Here is a 15,177-nt window from a genome sequence, read left to right as displayed (position 1 = left end):
CGCATGGCCTGTTCGAGCCGGCACTGCTTCAGGCAAAGGTCCTGAGCCACCCAAGCCCTTCTTAAACGATCCGTGCCGAGATAGAGCAAGCAGTGTATGTGAGAATCGCTCCTCTGCACGAAGGACAACGTTTAAACCTGGTGTGGTCGTCTCTGAGGGAAACAAACTACCTCTAACACTAAGGGTACTACGAAGCATATACAACAAGAAAACTAAACTAAACTATTTGTGAGATTATGAGGCTACATCCACACAGAGCTCTGTCACCAGCCACGGGCAGTGAGAAGGAACTGAGGGGGGTCAGGGCAGTGCTGCCTCATATAGCCAGGGGAGGGGCCACAGCCACAGGGTGCAAGCGCCGCCCCTCTACGGGTACTGCTAGGCAATTTCTCTGGCGTGCTGGCATGCGCACACCTAAGTGGAATACACAGCTGCATCTATTAGAAGGAGACATTGCTCACTTTGTTCTGACTAGAGGGAGCTGTATGAGCCCAGGAGTTTGCTCTCAGTGTTGGTCTCTGACTGGAGTCAATTCTTGATGCAGAGTTAATCCCTGGGAAGCAGCTGTAGAGCAGAGATTCCTGGAAGAAGGGATGCTGTTTGACATCCTCTGTTCCAGGACGGACGGACGGATGGGCGTGCGTAAATAAAACAAAATTACATGTAAACCATTCCCAGATTCTACATCACTGATTTCTCCTCCAACAGGAGCCCAAGCAGCAAGGCCCCATAATCTTCTACTGGCAGGTAGAGCGGCAACACTATAACTACAATGAAGAAAATGTAAATCTTTGATGCTCTCATACCTGAAAGGGCTGAAGAGATTTAAACTTTGACACACACAAATTTACTACAGAGCCCAAGCCTGGGATATTTCAGCCACACAAGATGAGTAGCAGAGTTGTTACTGGGAACTGCTCTAATATTCATCATGTAGAACTGCACAGCAAAATGGGATTACTACATTCTTAAGGCAACTCCAGAGTGGGAGCAGCTCCAGAATACAGACTGTTCCCAGCTTTCTTCTTGCAACAGGGATGGGGAAGAGATCCAGAGGATCCCACACAACCTGCTGAGTTTAAGCAGCAGCCTGTGTCCATCTGTGAATGCTCACATCACAGCTCATCCACCACCCACGGGCATTTCCACCGAAAAAAGGAAGCTCCAAGCGGACGAACCAAGCTTAAAAAATGCACAGGAGGGATGAGGGTTCGCCACTGCATTTTTAATGACTCTTGTAACGGAGGAGAGGCTGCTTCACTGGGTTCACATTTACAAACTGACTGGCAAAAAGAAAACAATATCCAGTGTAATTTCTTAGCCTATTTTACAGCCCTGGCAAAAAGCGTTGATCTAGACAGCAGCAAATATCTATCTGCTACACCGAAGGGCAAGGAAGAATCTGAATCATTGTCCACAATGTTGTTAGCTGCAGTTGACAGCCCTGGGACAGGTGTGTATCTACAACCCAATGAAAGGGGATCCTGAGCCAAGCATGAGCAAACATTCCAGCTAATTTGGGGTGAGGATGTGACACCCTGAGCACTGTTTAACAATTTCAATTTCCCAGTGACCCAGGGCTGGCACCTGAACTGCAGGGACCATTCAGGGTGGAAGCAGCTGCATAAATTCGACACTCTCTTGTGGAAGCCAGAGGAGCTGACTTGCTTCCTAGCTCTGCAGCGGGGTGAGATTGGGAAGCAGCCCCTCCCTGAACCCTTTCTGGCACCCAGGACAGCCTGATCAGTTGTGACCAGAGGAGCAGGGCTTTCCTGACCCAGTATACCAGCACCTCGCATCTGGTACAAGGAGAAGCACCTTGGCCCCTGGTTCTACAGGGCACAGGCCAAACTCTGGCTTAAGATCTTGCACCCCAGGGCTCCCTGACTCATCAACTTCATAAGCTACAAGTGTTCTGAGCTCCCTGTACGTGTCGCACCGACTGTCTGAAACCTCTGCTCAGCCATGAGCAGAGAGTAGCCTTTAAATGCATCTGCCAGCTGGAAGTTAGCCCAATGCAGCTCTGGCTCACAAATGGTTTACTGTTAGGAGAAGGCTGCCTTGTATTCGGCACCTATACGGCTGGGACAAGGGGAATCTGCAGGCACAAGAGTGAATATGGCTTTGGATACCACTGGCGGGTGTAGTGCTGTACAAACAACCACAAGGCTCAGAGATCTGGCCCATAACAGGCCTGCCACTGGTAGAGAAACTGCTTAAAAAAGAACAGTCGCAGCACTGGACACCACGTAATCAGGAGTTACAGTCTGCGAAGGAATGTGTGACTGGCTGGAGGCCAAGGGGAAACCCACATGCTCCCATTAAGCAGCCTCAGAAAGACACCCCCTCCTCGCTGCGGCTCACCACTCTCGCTGGCCCAAAGCAAGCCCAGAGCATTTATGGCACTAACAAATACAGTCAGCCACTGTATTTGTGGCTGACTGTATTTGTCACCACCACTGGCTGGCTGGGGTGGTTTCGGAGACCACCCCAGCCAGCCAGCCTCCTCACTGGCAAGGCTCTGAAACACACCAGGTGCTCTGGCTTGCTTTTCTGGTTTAACAGCTTACGCAGCACGCTGCCTTGGCGGTAATGGGGACGCAGTGGGCAGAATGCAGGGGTAACTCCTGGCTCAGGGCCATGGCAGACAGAGCATAGGGCTTGGTGTAGCAAGCCCTCTCACGCCTCCTAGGACAACCCTAGCGATCGCTTGTTACCAGTAAGCGTCCTCCCCACCCACTAGAGAGCGCGTCGGTCTTCCAGCCTGGAGGAGTGGCGCGTGGTGCAAGTCCAGGGTGGCAATCCGCCACCTTTCTAGTTCTCTGACACACAGGCCAGTGAGCTGCTGCTTGTCATATACCAGCGCCAAAGACCTCCATGGCCATTCTGGGGGGACTGGCCAAACACAGAAGACCCCTGACATCTTTCACCTCATCCCAGGAGATTGAGAAGGGGTGGTCCTATGACCCCAGGGAGTTCCCCATACTTGGGGAGTCTCTCCTGGCTGTTCAAGCAGGATTAAGTCAGCACGAAACAGCCCTAGGGGGCCAGGTGTCTCTGCAGACGCTGCCAGGCAGAGGGGAAGCAGACCGTGGGTTACCTGGGGTGTTCCTGCAATGGAAACAGCCCTTATTGCCTCCTTATGGCAGAGGCGAGAAGGGAAGGGACATGAGAGCCCCGCCCTGACCATGTCTCCTGAGCCCCAGTCACCCATCCTTCGCACTAAGGCACATCAATAAGGGTGTCAGACCCACAGTCCTAACCAGTTCCCTGGCGGAAGCCTCTGCTCCAGCTTGCAACCCTGATTTGAAGTGGCTGGTGCAGCAGCTTCCCCACTCCCAGTGACATAGGAGCCCCTGGGTGACAGCACTAAGCATGGCCCGACAGAGCCAGCACCACACTCCAGACTCCCTAGCACTGGCCAGCCACTCTGCCTGCGAGCCCTGAGCCCTCCCACGCTCCCCCCGTTTACACTGATGCTGATGCGACAACAGGCACGATGGTAGAAATCCTAGAGCCGGGAACCAGAGCCTGGAGCGGGCATTCTGCACCCTCGTGCTGTCTCTGGTGACAAGTCCTTGGGGGGACCAGCCCTCGTGCTCTCCTCCCCGCAGCCCTAGGAGGCCAGACCCTCACACAACCCCTCTGATGAAGCTAGTGTCCAAGTGCACAATGAGCATGCGCAGGAAGGACATCTCCTTGCGGGTGTTCTCGAAGATGACCCGGGGGTCGTCGGACTGACAGCGCAGGCAGTTTGGGGCCATCACCATGGCCAGGTTATTCACATCCATCTTCGTCTTGCCCACATTAGACGGTTGAGCAAAGATCTGTGAGGTGAGAGGAGGAGATTCAGCCAGAACAATGGGGCAAAGGTGGGAAGCAGCCAGGCCCATGGAACCAGGCCTCGCTCTGGGGGGTCAGCTGGAGCATGAGGCTGCAGACAATGCTTCTCAACATCGAAATCCTGCAGCATGCATGTGGGGCCGGGGGATGGGAGCCTCACCGGGGTCAGAGGACTTCACAGGGCGACCCTTGGGGCTTGGGAGGGACCAGCCCTGCTCCATGTCAAACCGGGCTGGGAATTAACACATTCTGCTCATGAAAAAAGAGGCAAGACTCCCAGAGCCAAAGCCCCCAGCACACGGCTGGGGAGGGGGGCAGCGGGAGGGGTGCTCACCTGCAGGAAGTGGATGAGGTAACACAGGACCAGTCGGTTGAGCTCTGGCAGAAGCTGCACCACAGCCACGGCGGCGGCGGGGTTCTCGTAGTTGCTGATGCACTCTTTGTAGAACTGCTGGGGGATGACGGGCTCCTCCAGCTCCCGGTACCACAGCTTGAGCAGGGAGGCTGGGAGGGAAGGCAGAACGGGGGAGAGGGGCATGAAAACAGGCCAACACGCGTACCCCAGCCAGGACATGAGTTACACTCCGTAATCTCCTGCAGCCTGACAGGACACAGCAGCACAACCAGGCCGACCCTGGGTCATGCTGACAAACCGCAAGGGCGCTGCGGGCACAGTAGAATGACTCGAGTGGGAATTTGCCCAGAGCTACCCTGGTGAAAGTAACACAGGATCTTTGCTGCCCCAGCGTTTCCAACTCTTTTGATTTCATTGCGTCTCACAATGTTTGATGTTGTTCTTAAAGCCCCAGCTGCTGAGTCAGGAGCCTGCAGCAGAGCAACTCTCACTTAAAATGAGTCTGGCCTCCTGGTTGCAGAGAACAGCTTGAACGTGTATGGCCTAAGGGCTCAGCCAGCAGAAAGCCAAGAACCAGGACTCTGCCCTGCTTACACTGAAGCCAGCCTCATGATTTGTGGGGCTGACAATATTGCTGACCACAAGGGAATTCTGATTTGATCTCCGAGCGCCTGCCTCTCAGTACCCAGCTGACACCAGCCAAAGAACCTCCTCAGTTATTCTGTGGAGCGGAAAGTGCCACCTACTGAATCACTTGAGCAGCTCAATGCTCATTGGTGTCTTTCCTCCAAAATTATATCATGTGGTCGCCTGCAAAAGTAGGGACTGGAGTCAGGGACCCAGGAGTCCCTTCCTGTTCTCTGTTCCAAGGACCTGCCAGGCTCAGCACTGCCTCGCTGGCGATCTCTGACAAGATCAGACCCTGAGGTGGGGTGGCTGGGGGCAGATTGTGCTTGGGTTTGGAAACTACCAGGTGTGACATCTGGGAGAAAAGCAGAAAGACAAGAATCAAAATGCTGCTCCTAAGGACAGCTGTGTCTGCAGCACCCGCGTGCGGGGTCCTGCGCCTGCCCCCCACCCAGCCGCGTCCGCAGCGCCCGCGTGCGGGGTCCTGCGCCTGCCCCCCACCCAGCCGCGTCCGCAGCGCCAGCGTGCGTGGTCCTGCGCCTGCCCCCCACCAAGCCGCGTCCGCAGCGCCCGCGTGCGGGGTCCTGCGCCTGCCCCCCACCCAGCCGCGTCCGCAGCGCCGCGTCGCGGTCCTGCCTGCCCCCAGCGCGTCCGCAGCGCGCCTGCCCCCACCCAGCCGCGTCCGCGCAGCGCCGCGTCGCGGGTCCTGCGCCTGCCCCACCCAGCCGCGTCCGCAGCGCCGCGTCGCGGGTCCTGCGCCTGCCCCACCGAGCCGCGTCCGCAGCGCCGCGTCGCGGGTCCTGCGCCTGCCCCCCACCCAGCCGCGTCCGCAGCGCCCGCGTGCGGGGTCCTGCGCCTGCCCCCCACCCAGCCGCGTCCGCAGCGCCCGCGTGCGGGGTCCTGCGCCTGCCCCCCACCCAGCCGCGTCCGCAGCGCCCGCGTGCGGGGTCCTGCGCCTGCCCCCCACCCAGCCGTGTCCGCAGCGCCTGAGCACAGGGTCCTGCATCTGCCCACCTTGGAAGCTTTGCCTTGGAAGCACACTGCACACGTTATTCTGGACTATCCAGTCCTCATACCTGGTATATTGGGATCACTGAGGTTGTTGGGGATCCTCCACTGATCCACCTGCAGTTTCAATGCGTTGACTTCATCAATGTCACCAGGTACTCTGAAAGCAAACCCAGAAATACAGCAACCGGACTTGGAGTCCAAATGAACTGCAGAGCAAGCCGCCTTGGCGGAGGAAGAGAGCAGACATGGGTGTGAGACTCTCACTGGGAGGAGCCCTGCAGAGCTGAATTTGCAGGCTAGCAACACTCACAGAAACATTTACTCAGCAAGACTTTGCTGTTTCTTATCCAAGTCAACTTCAAATGGCCCTTCAGAAACCCCCCTGCCAGTCTCTCCCAGTCCGAGCTGCTAGTTTCCTGATGCCACGCTTCCAGCAGTAGATCGGTCTGATGGTACAGAGTACCATCTGGTCTGGGGGATGCAGTGACTCTGAAAGCTTCTTTCAGGCCAGGTCAGTATTTTAATGGGGTAATTGACGTGTGGGACTCCACCACAGTTCTTAACCATACATTTACAGAACTTAGCTTACAACCTCATTAAATCTCCCCTTTCTTACACGCTCACATGGGAGCTGAATTTGCAAAGTCCTACTCACCATCAAGACTGAAGTGTCCTATGTGCTGAACTAGTCTGCATGAGTTCAGTGATTTGTAATCACATGTAACAGCTAGGGAGTATTTTACGTGGCCCTGCAATCTGCCTTTGCATAGAGGCTATTTAGGGAGATCCATAGTTTGGTAATTACCAGTAACTGCTTTCAAATTGTTCATCACTTGCCATACCTGAGGAAGAAGCAATGATTAGGGCCACTGTGCTAAGGTCACTGCCAGATGCTTAGTTAACCGATGTTAAAGTGCTGAGCATGGAAGCTACAGCTACCCCAGTGACTGGCCAGCGAAATCCCTCCTGGGGTTCAGGGTGCAAGGCCTCCTTGCAGGTCCCTGCTGTTACCTTCAGCAACAACATGGAAACAGGAATACAAGCACCCAGAAGCTCCGCCCCCCTTCCCTCCCAGGGATGTGCAAGTTCATCCATATAGCAAGGCTGGCACCAGCTTCAGTCTGTCTACAAGATCTATTTTAGGCTTTCCTGCAGAGGCCTTTCCTGTGGATTACACTGTCCAGTGAGACACAAGAATTATGGTGCTTTGCCGAACTTCAGCCCAAGTTTTGTGCCAGAAGAATTTGCTGTTAGTATCGCGCTCCCTCTGCCAGGATTTTGTGTGGCTCAGGGCAGTGACACATGGCATCTCTAGACTCGGCTGGACAGAACACACCTTGTAGAGCCAGCATGATACCACCCCAGGCCCCTGCCAAGCCTCACTAGTGCTGCTGGGACAGGATGATCTTTGCCCGAATGTCTGCCTGGCCATCCCAGGCTCTGCCTCACTCCCAGAGCAGTCGAACCACAATTACTTCATCAACTGAAAGCGTAACACTGTGCCAGGCGCTCTTGAGATTCACCCACTGTCCCAAGCAGCTCAAATCATTCAGAGTGTGTCTGCAGAAGAAAACATCTCCTGTGACGCATGCTAAGGGACCAGTGCCCCTTTGGGGGACTGCTGGCAGCATGTTCCTGAAACACATCTCTGTGAGTGAGGCTGATCCTGCTGGAATAGCAGGGTTCTGCTGACTCACTGGTGCAGGCGGCTCGTTACCCCAGCTGCAGAGAAGAGAGGTCGGAGGAAGCCCCAGGCAGAGTGCCAGGGTTGGGACAGCTGGTGCAAGGGAACCATTATGGTGTGGCAGCCAGAGGTTTAGATGGGTCTGTAGTACTGGAGAGGTGACTTTCTGCTGATTGTGTGAGTGTGGTTTTGGGTGGGACAGGGACAGCTTCTGCTTGTACACCCCATTCTGACTGGTCTGAAATGTGGATGGAGCCAGAGTTCTAGTCTACTCAGCCAAATAGACACCATCCCTAAAGCTCACCTGAATATTCCTTCAGTCTGTTCTCCCCCCAGGGCCAGGACTTGCTGAGACAGCTGTATCTGTACCCAAGGCAGCTTGTTCCCCGGATACATGTTCTGCTGCCGTGACATGATTTCCTCCAGAGAGCTGCCAAACAGCGATGGTGTCACAATGGCATTTCTGGCGTGTGTTATCTCCTCTGTCGTTGGTTTACGGAGGCCCTGAGGGCACAGAAAATATCTATGAACTCATGCTATAATGTCGCACCTCTGGGAGATCAGCCACGTGCAGGCAGAGGCAGTGAGCAGCCCTATGGCATGCAGGCCATGGCTCACGTGGAAGATAACCAGATGGTCCCAGGGCCATGTGCTTACAGGAAGTCCTCACTGCAACAGAATCCCCATTATGCAAAGGGCATGTGCAAGGACCAGGAGCTTGAACGTGTTAGGCCCCAGGAGAGTGGGGAGGCTGCTGGCTGTGGGTCGGAGAGATTTGGGGGTGGCTCTAGTGTTACTTTCTGGTTCTGTTGCCATGTTCTGATCTTTTCTATTTGGGAAATATTCCTGCTTTCCCTGCATCCCTGCCAGGATCCACAGTGTCGGGGCAGCAGCAGGCATGAGCCCCGTTCTGGGGATGGGCTGTGAACAGGTGCTGCTGCAGGGCCAGCAGGGGGCACACATTCATTACAGCAGCTATTTCATTCAAATACCTCTTGGCAATGGAACATGGGAAAACAAACATTCCCAACGCAGAGGCGAATTCCAGGCGATCTCCATTTCCAGGGGATCTTTGTGTGTCCATCTTTCGCCATGTAGAAGCCTGATTTTCAGAGGCACTGGGCACCTCTGAAAATCAGGCTCCAGATAGCTCTAGCTGGACACCCAAAACCGATGGTTTCTGGAGAATGTTGACAAAGAAACTGACTTAATTTCACATGAGATAGACAAGGTGGGTGAGGTAATATCTTTTACTGGCTCAACTTCTATTAATTTCACATGGCAAAGGGGGAAATCAAACCACCTCTAGCCTCCAAGGTTGAGGAGGGGTAAAAGAATAGTTTGGAAACATCCCTCTGACTGCCTGGAGTGCCACAGACAGAGCTCCGTCTGGAGCTGTGTGGAACACGTACTGGTACATTTCCTGTCCTGCCAGGGGGCTGGGCCCCTGCTACCACCGGACGGATGGGTCAGCTCCTCCTCCCTCTCCACGGAGCCCTCACTGCGCAGAGACTCCCAGGGAAATGTGACAAAATCCATCCTCTCTGGGATCCATTCCTCAGGACAGGTGCTGCTTGAGGGCAGGCTGCATGACAAGCATGGCGCTCCGTGGGGGGGGGAGGGGAGGAGAGGAAGTGGGCTGTTCCTGGCCCTCCCCCTTCCAGGAATGTTTAAAATGAGACCCACGCCTGCTTGCGGGGAAATGCAGCTGCCAGCCCCACATGAGCTGTCAGTGGTGGGGAACAGAGTCTGGGAGTCAGGCCTCACCCACTGTGTGGCTGTGAATCCCCTCACCCCCTGCAGCCCGGTTCCCACCTCTAACACAGGACAGGAGCCCGGGGACCTGAAGGAACCCATTAGTGCCTGGTGTGCTGGAGACCGCGGGTGCTGGAGAAGGCTACGTGAGATGTTAGAGCAAAGCGTCCTGGGCACAGTAGATGCCTCACCTTCTTGCCCCCAGTAACCGCCACCTTCTGCAGCTTCCGGTAACAGAACCTGGCATACGTGCTGATGGCCAAACCTAGGGGAGAGAGAGACATGCCAGTCAGTCCCAATGCACTGCCAGACCCCCAGAGGAAAAATGCTGTCACCACGAATACTGGGTGCTGGGGGTTCTCTTGGTAGGGCCAAAGAGCTGGGCTCTGCACCCCAGGAAGGGCAGGAACCTGTACTTGCAAAACACCCCAAAACCTCCCCCTACTTTCCCTGAGATACGAGTCTGAAGGGGCACCGTTCCCTTACTGGACACCAAAATTAACGAGTCCTCCCTCAAGTGCTGCAGGTGTGTTGCAAGAGCCCTCTGCATTTCTTTTAACAGCTGCTCCTAGCCGAATAACCTGGGCGCAGTCTAGTGCCACTGCCCTGGGTTCAGCCCAGTGCCCTGTACCCTCCTGGCTCCGCGAGCAGCATGGCAGTCCTAGCCTGCTGGCAGTGCCATTAGAAGTTCAGTCTCTGGGGCTCGTGGTGCTCTGTGTTCTGGCTCAAAGCACCCGGATCTGAACCTTGCATCTCACCGCTGAGGGCTCCCAATGCTCCAAGCACTAATTGCCATCCTGCTGCACAACTGCTTTGATCATCTGAACACACTATGTGCACCCAGAAGAGCGTAAGTGTCTGGCTCCACATCCCCATCAGCAGGCACCAGCCTAGCTGAGTCTGGTGCACTCTGACCATACGTGCACCCTGTCAAGGGAACTTCTGCAAACACAGCTCATTCTCCGAGTCAGATGTAGGGTAAGCGCCCTGGGCATGTATCACTGGCAGGGCGCACGGAGCTGGCCAATGCAGAGGCTGGGCAGAGGGCCCTGCCCAAAGAACAAACCTTTCCTTAGCCTGAGCCCTCGATGAAGAACAAGCATCATCTACATGCAGAGGGAGAGTTCCCTTCCCTTGCCCCTGGTTCTTGCCTTCACGTCTCTTTTCACCAGGATAAAGAGCTGGGAACCCAACTGAGTCAGCACATGCACTAATGACTCCAGTTTCATTATCGCTCAGCCCTGGGAGCTGGCTCCGAGGCCCGAGCCGTGGAGCAGAGGGTTTGTTTACAGAAGGGGGCGTGGGCTAGAAATATATATTTATATTGTCAACAGACAAAAAGGAGCCATTTTGTAACTGGCTTCTCCTAACTCCGTCTGCCTAACAAAGAATCATCCAGGGCATTTGGGGAAGACGATATTGTTCATTGATTAATTTAACCCAGGAAAGTTACATGACACAAACATCAAAAGGATTTTTACTGTGTGAATCCTTAGAGCTGCATAAACACTGGACGGAATAAAACCACCCTGAGTATTCATTTGTTGTTTTAATCTGCTGCATGCCCCACTGATCTTTATTTTCTGCAAATATTCTAGTAAACAAACTTTACTGGTGCAAAGAATCTCCAGATGTGAATTCTGAACTCAAACATTCACAGAAAGAGAATTGCAAAACTAGCAAACAACATGCAAACTGCAAAGTGTGGATTTTACACGTGAAGATGCAATTTGAAGTTCAAACTTTTATTGGTTAGCTACATAATTCATCCAGTCAGGTACAGAAACAATGCCTGACTCTTATGTAACCCAAATTTCATATGACCCAACATTTCAAATATGAACTTCAAATTTCAAGTATGCACAAAGTACCATTTGCCAAAGACCAAGAAATGGAGAAATGAGTGAATAATTTCAAACAGCAAATAAACATGCAAGTGTTCACCATTTGCTCACAATCAACTCCCAAGCAGCGAGGTGAAATTCACAGAATGGCTCATTGGGTAGGCAGGATCTCCTGAGCACCAGTAACTAATGAAGCAGTGATTACAGTGCACTGAGCCAAGGAGCAAGGAGCAGACCCACCGGGGACAGACCAAGATGGCTTGTATGGAATGTGCCTCAAGGCGCCATAAGTCAAGAACTGTCATTTCAAAAACTCAGTGTAATTTAGCAGCATCAGAGGGCTTGTCTACACTTATAAGGCTGCAGTGGCCAGCTGCGCCGCTGTAGCACTTCAGTGAAGATGTTATCTCCACAGACAGGAGGGCTTCTCCCATCGGTGCAGGTACTCCACTTCCCCAAGAGGTGGTAGCTCCGTGGACAGGAGAAGCCCTCCTGTTGACCTAGTTCCGTGGGAGTTAGGGCAGTGTAACATTGCTTGGGGTGTGGATTTTCCATACCCCTGAGCAACTTAGTTATACTGACTAAGGTCCTAGTGTAGATCAAGCCTTAGACATGAAGGCCTCCTGCAATCTTCCTAGCAAGTGACACATGGCCTGGAATATCAATGCTAGGATTACATTGGTTAAAGACGGGAAGGGAAACCTTCATATGTTTACTTGAAATCAGAGGCCTCTGGATCTTAGACTTTCTGCTTTACTTGATTTTACAGGCACTAGTCTTATATGCTGGGACTTTCAATCCTGCAAAAGGAGCTGATGGGCACAGGCAGCAAGACCCGGCTCATGGAGGTACAGGTACAAATGTTTATTATAGAACTAAAACAGACTGATAAACCACAGGGCAGGAGCAAAGCCAAGCCAGAAACTTTGGTTGACCATATACAGGTGGCTGCTCTGCAGATCTCCTGGATCGGGACCTGTGCCAGGAAAGCTGCTGAAGCTGCTTGCACCCTGGTTGAGTGGGCCATGACCGCCGGGGCCGGAACACCTGCAAGGTCATAACACACCAGAATGGAGTCTGTAATCCAGGAGGAGATTCGCTGCGCCAACACCGGGAGGTCTCTCATCCTCTCAGCCACGGCCATGAACAGCTGCATGGATTTATGAAAGGGCTCGGTGTGCTCCAAGCAGAACGCTAACGCTTGACGGACATCCAGGGTGTGCAGGCTGTGGTGACTCAGGTCCACATGGGGTTTGGGAAAAAACACTGGCAGACAAATGTCCTGGCCTAGATGGAATTGTGAGACCACCTTTGGGAGGAACTTGGGGTGCGGATGGAGCTGCACCTTGTCTTTATGAAACACTGTATATGGTGGCTCCGAGGTGAGTGCCCTCAGCTCAGATACCCTTCTGGCCAAGGTGATGGCTACCAAGAATGCCACCTTCCAGGAAAGGTGGAGGAGGGAGCAGGTAGCGAGGGGCTCAAACAGGGGCCCCATGAGCTTAGAAAGGACTAAGTTGAGATTCCATGGAGGGACGGGGGCGTGAGTAAGGGAACACCCTCTCCAGTCCTTTAAGGAACTGCCCCACCATTGGGTGGGAGAACACCGAGCCCCCTGAAAACCCCTGGTGGAAGGCGTTGGAATGAGGGTGGACTTAGGGACGTTGACCAGGAGCCCCAGCATGAGGAATAGCCTCAGGGCCACTTGCACATGGGACCGAACCTCCTCTTCAGACCGCCCGCCAGGAGCCAGTCATCGAGGTACGGGTAAACTCAAACCCTCTGCCACCATAAGAAGGCCGCCACCACCGCCATGCATTTTGTGAACACCCAAGGTGCCGCTACTAGGCCAAACGGGAGAACCGTGAACTGGTAATGTCCCTGGATCACAGTGAAACGCAGGACTTGGCGATGCGCTGGGTGGATGGCGATATGAAAGTAGGCGTCCTTCATGTCGAGGGCAGCGTACCAGTCCCCTAGATCCAGTGAAGGGATGATGATGCCCAGAGAGACCATGCGGAACCAGGCCTTGACCAGGAACTTGTTGAGCCTGCGCAGGTCTAGAATGGGTCAAAGGCCTCCTTTGGCCTTGGGAATGAGGAAGTATTGGGAGTAGAACCCTTTCCCCCTTAGGTCTTTCGGTACCATCTCTACTGTTCTACTCTAGGAGCGTGCGAACCTCCTTTTCCAGGAGGTGCTCGTCAGAGGGGTCCCTGAAGAGGGATGGGGAAGGGGTTAGGGGGTAGGCAGGGAGAACTGCAACATGTATCCACTTCATACGTGCGTAACTCCCAATGGTCTGACGTAATGCTGGACCACGCACGGGAGAAACGGGACAGGCGGTTCAGGAAACAAGGGGATGGATCCGGTGATTGGTCTGGTATGCTGTCCTAGAGTGCACCTTCAAAAGCCTGGTTTAGGGCCAGGCTGGGACTTATGTTGGCCTTGGCTCTGGTCCGGCCTATTGGAGCTATTGTTATTATTACGTCGCCTCCTGTTATTCCCGCTTCGCCTGCGGTAGGGCTCATGCCTAGGACAAGGCTGGTAGTGGCGCTGAGGAGGCGGCTTCCTCTGAGTCACTGAGGTGTGCATACCCAGCGACTTCAGTGTAGCCCTCGAGTCCTTGAGGTTATGTAGCTTTGTGTCCGCTTGGTCCGAAAAGAGCCCAGACCCTTTGAAGGGGAGGTCCTGGAGTGAGTTCTGGACCTCAGGCGGCAGACCTGACTCCTGAAGCCACGCCGAGCATCGTATGACCATGCCAGACGCTACTGTCCTGGCCACCGCATCCGCCAAATCCAAGGACACCTGGAGAGAGGTCTTGGCTATGGCCTTGCCTTTGACCACCAGCGCCATGAACTCCTGTTGGGAACCCTGCGGGAGGTTGTCTTTAAACTTCCCCACTGCCGCCCAGGAGTTGAAGTTATGCCTGTTGAAGATGGCCTGTTGATTAGCAATCCTCAACTGGAGGCCCCCTGAGGAATACACCTTCCTGCCAAACAGGTCCAGGTGCTTCGCTTCCTTGGCCTTGGGGGCCGGGGCCTGTTGCCCATGGTGCTCTCTCATTTACCGCTGAGACTACCAGGGAACATGGGCTTGGGTGGCAAAACAAGAAGTCGTACCCCTTTGACGGGGCAAAGTACTTGCATTCCACACCTTTGGCTGTTGGAGTGCTGGAGGCTGGGGTCTGCCATATAGTCTTATAGTTCGACTGTATGGTCTTAATGAGCGGAAGCGCTATTCTGGATGGACCCTCTGGGCTCAGGATGTCCACCACGGGGTCCTCCTGCTCCACCGTCTCCTTGGCCTGCAACCCCAAGTTATGAGCAACCCTTACGCAGCAGCTCTTGGTGGGCTCTGTGGTCTACTGGCAGAGGACCTGATACCGCTGTGCCTGCCACTGCTTCATCCAGGGATGAGGATGTCAGCAGCTGCTCGGCTTCCTCCTTCTGGTCCCCTTGGTCCCCCTCCCCCGAGGGAGGGGCTTCTGGCTCGGACTGGGACAGCTGACCTTGGGGCGGCACTGGACTTGGTGCTGGTTTCTCTGGTCTCTTGCTCGGCAAAGGTGCAGGTGGTCTGGACACTGTAGCTTCCCACATGGAGGAGCATTGGCGTGGGGACCAGGACCGGTGCACCGAGTAGCTGGCCCTGGAGGGAACCCCCTGCCGCTGGTGGTAGGCTCAAGTGGTCCAGAAGGGCCAGTGTCCTGGCGGTCCCCACTGGGGTTGCCACCCAGCCTAAATGAATCAGAACTCTAATGCCTTAGCTGGAGTCTGGCCTCCCTGGAGTACCAAAGCTGATCAATCTGCAAAGACCCTAAACTCCCCAAGCTAGGATGGATGCATGTAATTTTATTGTGATGGGGCAAGGTGGTGGATTCCCGTCCATCCAGCATTCCCCCCGCATGGACAGCAATCATTGTCTGACTGGGGAGAGAGGTGGTGCTGTCATGCACTCAGGGTACATGCTGATGTTCCCAACCCCCTACCTAAGGTTCTGGGTTCCATGTGGCATAATGCACAACTCCAAAAAGGGAGAGGAAAGGCCAGTGAATTCAAGGG

At 54.3% G+C, this 15,177-nt stretch overlaps 1 protein-coding gene across 5 annotated transcripts in view; it reads right to left on the bottom strand.

Moving 5' to 3' along the window:
• Positions 1-2,482: 2,482 nt before the first annotated feature.
• Positions 2,483-15,177, bottom strand: part of LOC120381110 (rho GTPase-activating protein 39-like) — a 120,035-nt gene continuing 107,340 nt past the window's right edge. For all 5 annotated transcript variants that reach the window (XM_039499200.1, XM_039499202.1, XM_039499203.1 and 2 more), the window contains exons 6-10: positions 9,467-9,540; positions 7,825-8,024; positions 5,902-5,993; positions 4,178-4,347; positions 2,483-3,827 (exon numbers count right to left, since the gene is read on the bottom strand). In XM_039499200.1, the coding sequence (XP_039355134.1) occupies positions 3,633-3,827; positions 4,178-4,347; positions 5,902-5,993; positions 7,825-8,024; positions 9,467-9,540 (731 nt within the window). In that variant the 3' untranslated portion in view covers positions 2,483-3,632. The remainder of the gene's footprint in view (positions 3,828-4,177; positions 4,348-5,901; positions 5,994-7,824; positions 8,025-9,466; positions 9,541-15,177) is intronic.

The sequence above is a fragment of the Mauremys reevesii genome, linkage group 13 (assembly GCF_016161935.1).
Source record: "Mauremys reevesii isolate NIE-2019 linkage group 13, ASM1616193v1, whole genome shotgun sequence".
NCBI classification, from domain to species: Eukaryota; Metazoa; Chordata; order Testudines; family Geoemydidae; genus Mauremys; species Mauremys reevesii.
This window is presented reverse-complemented; position numbering and strand designations above follow the sequence as displayed.